Source organism: Prunus persica, chromosome G4 (assembly GCF_000346465.2).
Source record: "Prunus persica cultivar Lovell chromosome G4, Prunus_persica_NCBIv2, whole genome shotgun sequence".
NCBI lineage: Eukaryota > Viridiplantae > Streptophyta > Magnoliopsida > Rosales > Rosaceae > Prunus > Prunus persica.
In genome coordinates, this window is record NC_034012.1 from 5301784 (window position 1) to 5317252 (window position 15469).

General features: G+C 37.6%; 2 protein-coding genes across 4 annotated transcripts; one reads left to right on the plus strand and one right to left on the minus strand.

The window, feature by feature from the left end:
• Positions 1-4726, plus strand: LOC18781275 (alpha-glucosidase). Its single transcript, XM_007213601.2, has 5 exons — positions 1-1189; positions 1616-2304; positions 2568-2798; positions 2881-3527; positions 3672-4726. Exons 1-5 carry the CDS (start codon positions 912-914, stop codon positions 4554-4556), a joined length of 2730 nt encoding a protein of 909 aa, XP_007213663.1. The 5' UTR covers positions 1-911; the 3' UTR covers positions 4557-4726.
• On the minus strand, positions 8272-15331 carry LOC18780409 (protein prune homolog). 3 transcript variants are annotated; one of them, XM_020562865.1, is made up of 13 exons: positions 15145-15249; positions 14492-15062; positions 13144-13328; positions 12899-12979; positions 12785-12826; positions 12628-12672; positions 12270-12356; positions 11616-11742; positions 11442-11522; positions 10389-10514; positions 9803-9867; positions 8989-9094; positions 8272-8667 (listed from the first exon to the last, which is right to left on the minus strand). In XM_020562865.1, exons 1-13 carry the CDS (start codon positions 15190-15192, stop codon positions 8567-8569), a joined length of 1665 nt encoding a protein of 554 aa, XP_020418454.1. In that variant the 5' UTR covers positions 15193-15249; the 3' UTR covers positions 8272-8566. The 3 variants fall into 3 exon arrangements, 2 of the variants coding, with proteins under 2 accessions (XP_020418454.1, XP_007211841.2); XM_007211779.2 differs by having other exon boundaries at positions 12270-12362; XR_002271388.1 differs by lacking the exons at positions 8272-8667; positions 9803-9867 and adding an exon at positions 9631-9748 and having other exon boundaries at positions 9006-9094; positions 12270-12362; positions 15145-15331.

Genomic DNA, 15469 nt, shown 5'->3' on the forward strand with positions numbered 1-15469 from the left:
TTCTCCTTGTGGGTCTATATGTTGGTGTTTAATTAATTTTGTTCTTTCTTGTTTTCGTCTTTTGTGGTGTGAGTCAGACTCTATTGTTTGTCCTTGTTTTTTCCCAAGTAGTTTTCTTAGAAATGTTTTAATAAGGCTATTGTATTCATGCCAGTCTTTAAATGCCAATTTAGCTTATGAATGAAATATTCTTATCAAAAAATACTTATTCAAATTTTTACATATATGAATTATAGTAATATTAATTTAAACCTCATTTAGTATCACTCCTATCAAGTAGGCCCTCTTGCAATTTTTAGAAGTTAAAACCCATGCTATGCTTTTTTTTTTTTGTTTTTTTTAAAACACTATTTTTTTATTTTTTGTTTAATTTAAGTTTTACCATAGCAGACAAAAGAATACGCCCATCCCTTATCCACCAAAATTGCTCGTTCCAGACTTATCCTTGTAGTAATTTATTTTTTTATTTTGTGCTGAATACTAATACAACATAGCTGGACTTTGCCACAATTACAATGAGCCCTTTATCCCAAATCAAGAAGAAACCACCCAACAAAAACAATGTAAGCAACTCGTCAGGAGAAGCTTGATCTCTGGGATTCAGTTGCATAATATAACCAGAATGCTAGCTCCTCCTTCTTCCCTACTCAACAATGCATAGATTATATACACAAACATATCTTATTTCTATAAAAACTAATTATTATTATTATTTTATTAGCTGAGAGGGAGCTGCGAGGTAGGTGGTAAGCAGTGACATATTCTGTTCACATATGAAAGCTGTATATTCACCACATGATACAAATTAGTAAATTACAATACAAGATTGGAAAGTGCCTAAAGGCAGAGGATAAAAAAGTCCTATCACGCCTCACATAAAGGAGGAAAACCCAAGCACTGGAACAGAGAAAATGAAGATGCAAAGAAGCAGACCAAACAGACCAAAACCAATATATCATCTTCCACTCTTCTTCTTCTTCTTCTTCTTCTTGTCTGCTGTCTTTCACTGTGGTTTAGTTTCATCATCAAATACCAAGGGAGCAAAAGAAGCTGCAGTTGCTGGGTTTGGATACAAAATTCAGTCAGTCAACTATGATTCTTCTGGGAACTCATTGACTGCTAATCTTGGCCTCATCAAGAAATCCTCCCTCTACGGACCCGACATCCCAAATCTCAACCTTCGCGCCAGGTACTTCGTAATTAACCATTCTCAATTTATTAATCTTACATTAGTTTATATTCTCACGTTTTCATTTTTTTAATTCTCATTAGTCATTTGGGGTTGACCATTTGATTAGGATATTGCAAAACATCTCAACCGTCCATAATATAGAATATGTAGCTAAGACCCTTATTGACCACCAAAAACCCAATTAGCATTTTCACTCCACAATATTAGCCATACAAATTGAGGACTATTATTAAATTAATTGCTCTCTTGCTTACTAGATGCTTGCCATAACTTCTTAAACTCGGATTGTCGTACATAATATTAATATGCGTTACTATGTCATTCAGATTCACAGTCTTACAATATAATTAAACATCTCATGTCATCAAATGGTGACAAGTTTTTCACAAGTTTATGTTAGAAAACTAATTGGCCCTTGTGCAGCTATGAAACCAAAGATCGGCTAAGAATTCGAATAACAGACTCAAAGCACCAAAGATGGGAAATCCCACAACAAATAATCCCCCGCCAGACAACTTCACAACATCCACAACAATGTCAAACCCGCAACAAACACCTCGTGATCTCCAACGACCTTGTCTTCACTCTCCACAACACCACCCCATTCGGCTTCACCGTCACCCGCCAATCCTCCAAAGATGTCATTTTCGACTCCTCCCCCAACCCATCAAACCCCGACACCTTCTTGGTCTTCAAGGACCAATACATCCAGCTCTCCTCCTCCCTCCCCAAAGCCAGGTCCTCCCTTTTCGGCCTCGGCGAGCACACCAAGTCCTCCTTCAAGCTCACCCCCAACCAGACCTTGACACTCTGGACAGCTGACATTGGCAGCGCCAATGCTGACGTCAACCTCTACGGGTCCCACCCCTTCTACCTGGACGTCAGGTCAGCTTCTCCAGATGGCAAGGCCGACAGCGCCGGAACATCTCATGGAGTGTTGCTGCTGAATAGCAATGGCATGGACATAACATACGGCGGTGATAGAATTACTTATAAGGCCATTGGTGGAATTGTGGATTTGTATTTCTTTTCTGGGCCTACGCCGGAGTTGGTGGTGGAGCAGTATACAGAGCTCATTGGTCGCCCCACCCCTATGCCCTATTGGTCTTTTGGTAAGTTTGTTTGCATTCAAATTCCACTTCTCTTAGGTAGGTACTATATATTATCACATTTCTCGAATTGCATTAGTAGACAGGCGCCATGTCACATGACCAGTTGAAATGGTACAAATAGTTTTGTTCTATGATTGAAATGTGCATATATAGTCCTTGTTTGATATTAGCATGGTCCAAAAATGTCCTTCCTACTAGCATAGTATGCTTTTTCATCTTATTTTGGAATCACATTGACTTTGTTCACTTATTCTCTGCTGAAGGATTCCACCAGTGTCGATATGGTTACAAGAATGTTTCCGATCTTGAGGGTGTGGTTGCTGGCTACGCAAAAGCCGCTATCCCTCTTGAAGTTATGTGGACAGACATTGATTACATGGATGCATACAAGGATTTTACTCTTGATCCCATCAACTTCCCATTGGATAAGATGAAGAAATTTGTCAACACCCTTCACCAAAATGATCAGAAATATGTGCTCATCTTGGACCCTGGTATGTTCTCTCTGCAGCAAAATTGATGTTACATGCAGTTTGTCTGATGAGGCAGAAAATGATGGTATTATGACTCTCACAGGTATCAGTGTGAATAAGAGCTATGGAACCTACAACAGAGGGCTGAAAGCAGATATATTTATAAAACGTGACGGAATTCCTTACCTGGGAAGTGTTTGGCCTGGCCCTGTCTATTTCCCTGACTTTGCACATCCACAAAGTGAAAAATTTTGGGCTAATGAGATAAAAATATTTCAAGATGCTCTGCCTTTCGATGGTCTTTGGCTTGATATGAATGAGCTATCCAATTTCATCACGTCCCCTCCCACTCCATCTTCTACACTTGATGACCCTCCTTACAAGATTAACAATGCCGGGGTCCTGCGTCCCATCAATAACAATACTATTCCGGCATCAGCGCTACACTTTGGTAACATCACAGAATATGATGCTCATAACTTATATGGACTCTTGGAATCCAAAGCAACAAACAAGGCCTTAGTCAATGTGACTGGTAAAAGACCATTTATACTTTCTAGATCAACTTTTGTAAGCTCTGGTACGTACACAGCACACTGGACTGGAGACAATGCTGCAAAATGGAGTGATCTGGCATACACAATTCCAGCAATTCTGAATTTTGGCCTCTTCGGAGTTCCGATGGTTGGAGCTGATATATGTGGATTCTCTGGAAATACTACTGAAGAGCTCTGCAGGCGGTGGATTCAGGTAACTTATGAGCCTTCAAATTGAACACTTCCACAAAAACTAGACCACATTATACATCTTGTTTCACCTAGAACTTTGCTATGCTGTCAATTATAATCATCAGAACTCGTGCAACTAACTTAACTATGCTTTGTCTCTATGTAGCTAGGGGCCTTTTACCCTTTTGCAAGAGATCACTCAGAGAAGTTTACAATCCGTCAAGAGCTCTATCTTTGGGACTCAGTGGCTGCAACAGCAAGGAAGGTTCTTGGCCTGCGCTATCGGTTGCTCCCCATGTTTTACACATCAATGTATGAGGCACACAAAAAGGGGACCCCCATTGCAAGACCCCTTTTCTTCTCATTTCCTCAAGATATCAGAACTTATGAGATCAACACTCAGTTTCTGATTGGCAGAGGTGTAATGGTGTCACCTGTGTTGAAGCCAGGAGTAAGTTCAGTTGATGCATATTTTCCTGCAGGAAACTGGTTTGATCTCTTCAACTACTCAAACTCGGTAAGTGTAAAATCGGGAGAGCACGTTACACTGGATGCACCACCTGATCATATCAACGTACATGTCCGTGAAGGAAACATTTTGGCCTTACAAGGAGAGGCCTTGACAACAGAAGCAGCCCGAAAGACTGCATTCGAACTTTTGGTTGTTAGCAGCAGCAATGGACAGAGCACTGGAGAAGTTTTCTTGGATGATGGAGAGGAAGTGGAAATGGGAGGAAAGGGAGGCAAGTGGAGTTTAGTGAGATTTTACTGTGGAACAGCAAATGGAAGTGTATCTGTAAGATCAACGGTTGTAAATGGAGGATTTGCTTTAAGCCAAAAATGGATCATTGATAAAGTTACCATCATTGGGTTGGACAAGGTTGATGGATTGGAAAGGTATGCATTGAACATTACTAAGGGAGCAAATTTGAAGGGAGGACACTCAGATATCAGGGCCAGCTTTGACAGCAATAAGCGATTCGTGATGGTAGAGATTTCCAAATTATCCATTCTTATAGGAGCAGATTTTAACTTGGAGCTGAAGTATTGATACTAGTGAAAATTAACACTCTTCTAGAGAGAGAACAATAAGTTACATTCCACATTCAGATTTATGGCTCCCCTGGAAGACATGTTTTATGCATCACCTGTAATGTTGGAACATTTTTATTTTTCTAATAAAACGCAGTAAAAATGAAATGACAGATTGGCAACAGAAAACATCTTGAAAGAGGATAGGTCTAACAAGATAACTGTTAATTCTCCAAAACACAGTAAAAAAATGAAATGACATACACTTGTTAGATTGCACCTCAACCAATTACCCGCACCCAAACACTGAACCAAAAACCAATACAGCAAATCACTCATACTGATGTCAACTCCAAAAACCAAAAGCCAGTACATTTTTACCATTTATTTGTGGAATGATTTTCTGATTGCACGGATCTGAAGTCAACTCCACAGACTCTATTTTAATGGCCTTCATCATTTTATCTGTTCAACAAATCAATTTTTTATTATTATCAGAAACATGACATAAGATATATCAAATTGTCAAACGGCACTTTGCCAAAAACTGAAAGGTGCTCCAACAATAGTGCAGGGAAGAAATCTGGAGGGGGAAATGCAACAGTATAAAAGAAATTTGTTGAACCAGAATGATGAAGTGTTCAATATACTCCGACAAATATCAATCTAAAAACCAGGAACTTATGAAAAATCAGGTCCAAACTCCACTCTATATAAAAGACAAATTTAACTGAAAACATCCCTCAATCATTTAACCATACCTTGATTAATACAAATTCAAATAAAAAAAGGAGCCAAACAAAATATACATTACCATGTCCAAATTAATACGTTTCCTGGCGAGCCTGATGATCTGCACCTATTTCACCTGCACATATATCTACAAGGAAATAAACCCAAATTAATAGGTTTATATTACCCCTCTGCCCATTGTCCACTCTAAGACTTGGAAATCATCAGAGGGGTAGTGCAATAAAATCAAATTAAATTCCCGATCGAAACTCTTCCTCCCCATAAAAGAATTCTCCAATCCAAACATCTGAACAACACATTTTCACTGCAGGTTTCGTATTTAAACAATGAACCAGACTGAAATGTGAATAAGTACTCATGAATCAACAAGCTAAGAGTTACTGTATAACTAGTATGGTATAGGGTTTGTTTTGGTGAATGAAAATTGTGAGAGGCGATGCATTCCCCCCAATAAGTCAAGTACACTGATCAAGTTCTATTTAGTCTTATTCAAGACTCTACACTTGAAGTCAAATAGAGTGAACTCTAACTCAATATCAACACAAAGTTTTTTCTTTTTTAAAAGGACGTTTGTATAGCGGCTTTCACAATATAAAGGCGGTAGCCCTCTCCATTAGAAATTAAGTGCGCACCTACTCTAATGGTAGCTTTCACACAGTCCCTCACGGGTAGCCCTCTCCATGTTTACTAAATGGTGTACTAGCTTCACAATATAGGAAGCCGTTAATGTGGTAGCTTTCACTCTATTAGGGTGGTAGCCATCTCTGTTAGAAGTGAAGCATATACACCTACCTACATCAACATTAGCTTTCACTCAACCCTAATAGGTAGCCTTCTCCTAATTTATTGTGTACACCTGTTTTGTATAGGTAACTTTCACACCATTAGGGTGGTAGCCCTCTCCATTAGAGATTAAGTGCGCACCCACCTCCATGGCAGCTTCACACATCCCCTACATGCAGCCATCTCTATACATAAACCCTTCTTAAAACGTAACATTGGTGGTCAATCGAGAGTCTTTTTACAAGACTTGGAAGAGTTTACTCTATTGGTCAATCGAGAGTCTTTTACAAGACTAAAAAGAACTTCAATGATAACTAAATCAAAAATACACCCCCTCACACTTTCACAAGCCTACACAAGCCTATGACCAAACTAGTTCTAGAATGTAGCTTAGCTTATTGATTCCAAGTGTTTAATGGAATTTTTGTAATTGTCAGAGACCTATCAAATGTTTTTAAGAAATATTTTTTTAAAAAAAACTATGAAACACATTGAATAAGAACCCAACCAGTAATAGAAATATCATAACTCAGCCCACCGATGTTTGGACACCCATGGTCTCGAGCTGAGGCCCGGGATGTCGACTCCTTACATGCATACTACTTACCAACCTCAATGTTGAGTATGCGACGCAGCTCCATTGTCGCAGACTCGACAGAGTGGTTTGGTGTGGGAGGTGGGCACTCCCTAGCTGGGGAGGGGGATGGGGATGGGGATGTTGATAAGAAATGGGGCATTGGAAGTGATTTTGGTGGGGGTGAGTTCAGGTAGGCTGGCCCTGCCCAACGTTCACCCCCGAGTGATGAAATGGAAAGCGTACCTGGACGTGGACACCCTCCGCCGCGGCTCAACTTCTGTAACCCCATCTTGTAGCCCACTGGAACTTGATAATAACCCCGCATGCTTGCTTTTCTTAACTGAGATGTTGAATTGTTGTAGAGTGATTGTGAGTATGGTGGTCAACTTTGGTTTGTATTTATAGTTTACCAGTTGAGAGTTGCAGAGTTGGGTCCGCATGGATAATGAAGAAATAGAAAAATTATTGTCTTGATTATTACCCTTTTGTGTTGTTTATCCTTGGACAAAATATAATGTTATTGCTGCTTGAAATAAGGAAAGCTAGGCCTTCTTTTTTATTTTATCCTTATCCATAGAAAATAATTATTTTCTTTTTGTTTTTAATTATTTGCATTTAAATGGATTAGTATTGTACGCATTTGTCTCTCTAACATGAAGTAATTGTGTTTTGAAATTTTATCTTTATCTTTCATCAACAACAACAAAAAAATTTATCTTTATTTTCTTAGATAAAGGATCATATAGATATATAGATGAACGATGAAACAAATCCTACTAGAATAATCCTAATCCTAATCCAATTGGGAATTTTTATTTGTTCAAGTATCGATATCAAGGAGGAACAAACGCCTATGGAGAAAATATATTTTATTTTCGGTGTGTTTTTACTACTTGTAGCCTGAAGCGCTTCTGTGGAAGTTAGGAGCGCCTACTGTTTTAATCGGGGATAGGGTTTAGGCTGCAGGATGTTCCGGCATCAGCCTTACACTTTGGTAGCATTATAGAATATGATGTTCATAACCTATTTGGTTTCTTGGAAGCCAAGGCAACAAACAAGGCCTTACTCAATGTGACTGGTAAAAGACCATTTGTACTCAGCAGGTCAGCTTTTGTAAGCTCTGGTAGGTACACAGCACACTGGACAGGAGACAAGTGCAAAATGGGAGGATTTGGCTTACTCAATTCCAGCCACTTTGAACTTTGGACTCTTCAGAGTTCCGATGATTGGAGCCGATATATGTGGATTCTTAGGAGATACAAATGAAGAACTCTGCCGGCGGTGGATTCAGAAAACTGATAAGCAAGCCTTTAATTTGAACACTTCCACAAGAACTAGGCCACATTATGTTATCTTCTTTTACACTTGCATTGTCCTCTGGGAAGTCAAATTATGAGACTAACTTTACTTATGTCTATATGTAGGTAGGGGCCTTTTACCCCTTCTCAACAGATCACTCGGATAAGAATTCAATCCGGCAAGAGCTCACCTTTGGGATTCAGTGGCTGCATCAAAGCAACACCGGAAAAGACTCATGTCTCAACCGAGAGTTTTACCGCAACCAACATGTCCATCATCATCTCCAGTCTCAGAAAACAAACTTTTACTTCCTAACTAACAGTTGCTATAAACTGCACAGGGCATGTTTGCTGAATTAAATTCTAATCCAATCTCAACATTTCAATCTATTAAAACTTTCTATACACGCACTGCATATCATTTTTGGCAAACTGAGATAGTTTACAATTCAATTTGAATATCCAATATTCATTTGACCATTGCCTCAAAGATACCTTTCAATTTGAGCAGCCAAGATTAAGTTATATCTTACAGAAATCTTTCCTTCAACATTTGTGATTTACCTACATAATCAATAACAACTGTCTCTGGACAATTGTCGAGGTCTGGAATTCATATTAGCCTTTTGAAGTCCCACCAAATTCTTCTAAGAGACGCTCAATGGTCTTTCTGGATGTGACCTTGTCAATCTCAAATGCTTGCATCTCCTCTCTGAGACCTGTGCGAGCACCATAAGTAAGTTTAATATCATCCTGAAATGATAATACAATTTAACCCTTTCTTTTTTGTTATCCTGGATTATGTGTAGCAATTACAAATGATAAACAGGCAACTTACTAGTAAGGAACAACAAAGGAACAAAAAAAGCAACTGGAGTTTGTATTTTCTCATAATCGATTTCCCCTTCCACCAATACAGTCAATAAAACTCTATGGGATGCTTTTCAAACGTATTGATTCCAAGTAGGAATTTAATTCCTAATTTTTCTGACCACAAAAACTGATGTGCATGGCCTGTATTATTTTGAAGTGATTCTTACCTGGCTGATGGATCGCTTTGAGAGGCAGTTGGGAAGCACTCGCATTGAAGAAAAACAGCAGATTCTTCATGAGCTCCACAGATTCAGCAGACACCAGGATCTCTCTCTAAATTACACCAAAGATATGGAGAAAGTCAGAGCCTCTACCATAAAATAGTAAAAAGCCACAGTACCCTTAGTCTACCAAAAAAGACGAGATCGTAACTGCATCAGAATATGTATGGGTATACGAGTAGGGAAGCTGGATTACTTATTGAATTGAGACCATACTGAACTAGTATTCCCAATTTCATGAGCAAACAAATGGCAAAAGGCCCTTTAGATCAGCTCATAGCAGTCAAAAGTTGAAGTACAAAATATTACAATCACACAGAACACAGAAGTTTGAGTCGTTCGAACTTGGGACTTTCATAGGCAAGGCAGATGGGGAAACTTCACTAAATGAAGAAGGTTACAATATTCTCTAAAACCTTATTGCATACCCTTCTACTAACATGAGGACTTTTGTGTTTGGTGTCCGCCCTTAAAACACCCCATTGCATACCCTTCTACTACTACATGAGGATCAAGAGGATTGCATGCATAAGTTCAACCACAAAGAGTAGAATCTATGACACCAAACATGAAATAAATCGTCCTTACAGAAACATAACCACAGTAGCTACTTGTCCTTCATCTGAACTTTTTTCGGGTTTAAGCCACAGTAAACCCTATTCCAACTTTTTCCTCAATAACATAAGGTATCCAGATCATTAGCTCCCTAAAACAAATGTTAATAAAAAGAGAAACTGTCAAATATAAGCATGTATCTAACCTTGAAGTTCTTCTTCGAATCATAATAACCAGAAACAATCATGAGAAGCCGAATTTTCTCCATATCTGAAATTTAAATATAAAAAAAGCCAAAAAGACAAAAAGAACTAAATATGTATATAGTTTAAACAGGTGGTATGATCCATCAATGTCATGTGGTAATTGGGAACACACGATTAGAAGACGTGTGAGTGAGTGAAAATTAAAGCTACTGGAAATATAATTTCTTCAACATTACAGTATGATACTGACTTTATGAGCCGCATAAAAAAAGAATACTATCATGAATTAGTAAACAAACTGACTAGGAATTAATAGTAAAGATTCAAGACTTCTGTTCCTTGCAACATGAAAGATCTTTATTCTTCAACTATTTCACAAGAATATATGAGGAATGGGTTTGTTTTTCAAGGAAAAAGGAGAAACACTCGTACAGAAGTTGACAGATGTACTTGTGGCAAGATCACTGAGACTAAATCAAAAGTAGGGCAAGTAACTTAGAGGTTGTGCAAGCCAGTTTTCAAGGGAGTGAATCTTTATCCAAGATTAGTAGCCATGATGACAATGAAAGAAAAATATATACTTACGTTGGAAATACTTAATTTCACGCACTGAGGTGTCCTCATGATCAAGAAGTTGGGCAATTGGCACTCCAATAGAACTCATCCCGATTTGTGATGCCATCATTCTAGAACCAGCACTGTCTGGCTTACCTGTTTCAATAATTTCTATGTTATTGGAAGGTTATTCCATTATGTTTAAGGGCCAAAAAAATCCCTAGACAAGGCTAAAAATAGAGAGGAACTAATGGTCAAAGGTCAGGGAAGGAAACTTTCAGCGAAATATCATGTTATTAATTTATTTTTGCCTCAGTTATTCAACTCTTTCTTGATTGCGTCCAACTGGATCTGCCTTGTACTCAGAGCACATGGAGTGAGCATTTGAAATGCACCCAGTCCAATACAAATTTATAGAGGGACCTGACTCCCTCAAACATGACTTGCTGATTATTTACTATTTTGAGTGGATTTTGATAGAAACCCCTTATTTAGACTCTTGTATTGATTATTTTGGCCCTACTTTCTCTTTTGATGGGAAGTTTTGGTCAGACTTATCTGCACTAACGTGCTTTACTTAAAAAGTATCCATATATCTATAACCAGAATGTGAGGACTAAAACAAATGAAACATGCAAAAAATGAACTTTTAGATATCTTGCTTAGCTGATCACAGTGAACATAAATAGGTTCGCACTTTTTACTTGTAATGCAAGACCAGGCCTTACATCAGTATAAAGTCAAGTGCTCTCTTCATGATATAGCTAAATTAAGCCAAATATTTAAAAAGTAAATATATATATATATATTTTTTAACTAGACTGAGAATGGTCCAAACATGTCTGCAAAAGGTAAGTCAACTGCGATGGCCATTTGTATGAACTGAAGTCAGCTCATCTAAGAATTTTCCCTAATAGTGTCTTATCAATCATTTCTATTGAGTTTTATGCCATCCAGTTCAGTCGGCCATATGAATTTATTGAAAGTTGAATCTTCAGACAGTTAACAACAAAATCTTATTGCAGAACACGCCAATAATTTAGTTGCACTATTATATAAGAGGACTAAGTTTCAAGTCCATACCCACTCTTGTCCACTTTTTGAAATCCTTGCGCAATATATCAGCTACCTTGAGATCAGACACATCATACATTTTGTATCTCACTGAAAATCAAAAATTATATTTAGAGGAAAACGCTTTGAGGAAATAAAATAAATAAAAAAGATATATAGGCACGTAATGGACAAAATACATACGTAACTGGTAAAGACCATTGCATCCAAAGCGACCAGCACCATGGATTAACAGTGTAGCCATGTACTTATCTTTGAGCGAACACTGAGGACTACACAAGTTCGCGGAATCTAAGAGGATGGCAGCTAACTGCAAGAAAATAGGAATTCAAGAGAGTGAAAAAAACTTAATAAGGCATGGAGGGTAAAGTAAAGTCCATGGCAATCCAACCTATCAACTATCAATCGCTCCCCACTCCAACCCCCCAGGGGGGGTCAAATGGCTGGACTACACTATAGGGGGTAAGGATTTGACTACCTATCTTATATTAGGAGCCATCATGGCAACCCAAGAATAGAAAATATGACGTAATTCAATCTGATCAAAGGAACAACAAAAGGAAAAAATGAAAGAAAATAAAAAGGATAAGGAATAAAAGAAAACCACAAGGCCAAGGACAATTTTCTCCTAGAAATTAATTAACAATCGACCAAGATGGGCACACAATAAAAAAATATGGGAAGGGCTTATATAATTGCTGCACAAGTACATGGCCTATATGGTGGAGGAGGAACAGGGAGAGAGCAGATACTCGAATGTACACCAATAAAAAGGTCTTTCAATCTTGAAATAAGCTGTTCACACGTTATAGCCTGAAAAGAGAAAAAGGAAGGTACCAAAAGTCTACTGAATCCTTGTCCAGCCAAAATCTCAGGTGAAATCAGTGCAAACTTTTCAGCAACAAGTGTACAGCATGAGCTATCCTGTTTCTTAAAACACGATAATCAGCATATTTATTCATGTTAAGAACAATAGAGACAAGTACGCTGGTAAGATTATAATACATAGTTTTCAATCCTTCATGATAAATAAATAGGACACAGATAATCAAGCATAAGAAGATGGTTTGTTTTGTTCCTCTCTTTTCTCACTTCTATAAAATCTTGTTCCTTACAGGAAAACAAGGATAGATAATGAAAAGGATATATATAAACACCAAAAGTGTATTTTAACGTCTAAACGCTAAAGTCATACCTCTGCTATAGTAACGGTCCTAACCCAGGGATATACAGATTCGCCCTGCAAAAAGAAAAGAAAAGAAATCTTATAATAGGCATTTTTTCATTATTGAAAGTGTCAGGAGGTAGGAAGATAAGCTTAAAAGTAGTCCACATTGAGTTCAGCAAAACACCTCTTTGCAATTGAAAATTTCAACTACTGCCTGTTTCAATGCCTGTTTAGGAAGACAAAAGTATTAGTCATTTCCCATGGTTAAAAATTCAAGTATACCCCAAATTAAATATACCTCTTGCTTGGCTGGGAGCTTGTTCCCATTTAATAGAACTACTTTAAGACTCCCAAATAGATCATAATAGGACAGATCAATCTGCTCAAAATTTCATAGTGGGGGATAAACATCAGTTGAACAGGCATGTCGTAATTGAAAACTTATATTTCGGGCCCTAACTAGTCACAGGTAAAAGGCATGAAACTTAGAGAGGGAAAAAAAATCAACCTAAGTAAATCCCCATGATTCACATATGAACATACCTCATCTACAAAAATTAAGGACGACTGATCAATTTGACAAGAATCTAGTAACCATTTGAGTTCAGCTTGGGAACGTATGTCCAACCTCTTCATGTTGATGACAGGCACCGTGCAAATCTGGTCACATTTACGTGCTTCATTCAGGTAAAAGGCATAAGTGATTGTTGAAGCAATAGATCCAACATCTGCAAATCACCAAAGAGTGATAAAAATGTGTACTCTGACATCAGTTCACAAGTTCGCTGACAGATCGAAAAAATCACAATGATCTTCAGAAATACATTTTATCAGCATTTCCGTACAGTTTTTCCTTACTTTTCTTTTTAATTTGTGTTAATAGAATGCATAGCTGACCGCAGATGTTGCATGGACTTTGGACTATGGAGATCCTTAGAATTCCAATGTGGTCAAGAAGTCTCAGTAGAAATAAAAGAAATGGACGTAGATAGTATTAGTCATTAGACTAGATAACAATTTAATTGTTTTCCAACGAATTTCAGGGCACAGCACATTAAGGAGGGTGTATCCAATTCATACTTATAAAGATTTTTTTAAGTGAGTGACTTTCATAGAGATGACAAATTCTTAAATACTTTCATAGAGTTGATAAAAGTCACTAGTAAATTGGCAAGACTTTTGCTCTTAACAATTAGCCTTAAAAGTATAGAAAAGTCATTCATTTAATAAGCTTTTTAAAAGTCATTAACTTTTTGGATACCACCAAACTTTTAAATACTTTTTAAAAGTCACAATTGAATACCACTAGACTTTTATATACTCTTTAAAAGTCTAAATTGAATACCTCTAGACTTTTAAACTCTATAAAAGTCATTAAAAGTTTGAATTGGATACACCCCCGTAAGTTTGTCTTGTCATGGATTGCATTTTGAAAGTCATATTGTACTGTGGTCTCCTATTTATATATATATATATATATATATATATATATATATGTATGAGTTGTTCCAAAGGATCAAAACGGCCAGTTATTAATGGAATTCCTAATTGGCTTTCTGTAAAATACTCGTTTGGACGAGGGCTTCTAAATACATCGTAAGCCAAGCCAACAAGCTTTTTGTATACATGCATTTCGAGCCAGTGATAATTCCTCTACTTATTTATTAAGTAATTAGTAATTGAATCTCCTCTATCGGCCCGAAAAGACAATCTTTAATTTTTATATACTTTATTATGATTTTATTATGATATAGATATATATATATATATATTTTATTTTATTATATATTAATAATATGATATATATATATATATATATATATAATGATACAGAAATTTAAAAAGGAGAAGCAAAGATAACTTGAAAAGGAGGATTCAAGGTAGGCATTACCAGGGACATCTTGAGCCATTACAACATGTAAGAATCTTCCTGGGACACCAGCATTAACTTCATCCTTTGTGGCTTTGAGAAATGAATTAAGCTGGTTAATGCTTGGACATGATGCAACAATTTCAAATTCTGGTGAGTCCCCATCATAGAATGATGCTGCAGACTGAGGAAGTGAAACTGTAGACAGGTTTTCTTTCCTTCGATTCACCCTAAATGATTTTGCATTTGTGGGACTTGTTAGGCCATTTACAGTAGGTGGCTTCTCATTTGCTTCAATAGGCTCATTTGGGTCCAAGCTAAAAAGTGACTGAACATCCGTGAATGCAAATGAAGCTGTTTTGTCAATTTTTGACCGTTCAAAGGGCTGAAGAAATGGGTTGTTACCAATATCTGTCAATGAATTATGTGCATTTCTTGTGCGAGTGTTACCAATATCTGACATGGTGCGAGAAATGTTCCGGCTGTCAAGGCTTGCTTGGAGATCAAATGGAGGACTAGGCGTCCCATCTTCCGCTCTCAACAGACCATCGAAAAATGGGTTCTTTCTTGCACGACTGTATGGTTCTTGTACCTGCATAACATTAGAGGCACATTTCAGCACAAATTCAACAATGAAATGAAAAGGGTAAGAACCAAGTGAGCTTCAGAGTGACCTGGTTCGGTTGCCCAACTGCTCTGGGGCTGGGACTCCTGGACCTCATGGTAACGATGAAGATGAAAAGCAACAGAAGAGATTGCAAAGCCAATACTATGGGAATTTTGAAGGCATGAGAGGACGGCAGAGTCCATAACTAAAACAACAACACAAGACGCCATAGGGAGCTTTGTGAAATCCGCCATAATCTTAGCAGAGCCCAAGAGCTTAGGAAACAAAGTTTTAGAATCGGACAAAGTTTCAAACTTTTCACCTCCCATTCCACTTTCGTCTTAACTTTGACTGCGTGGCAGTTGGGCAAATCAACAGATAATCCAATTTAA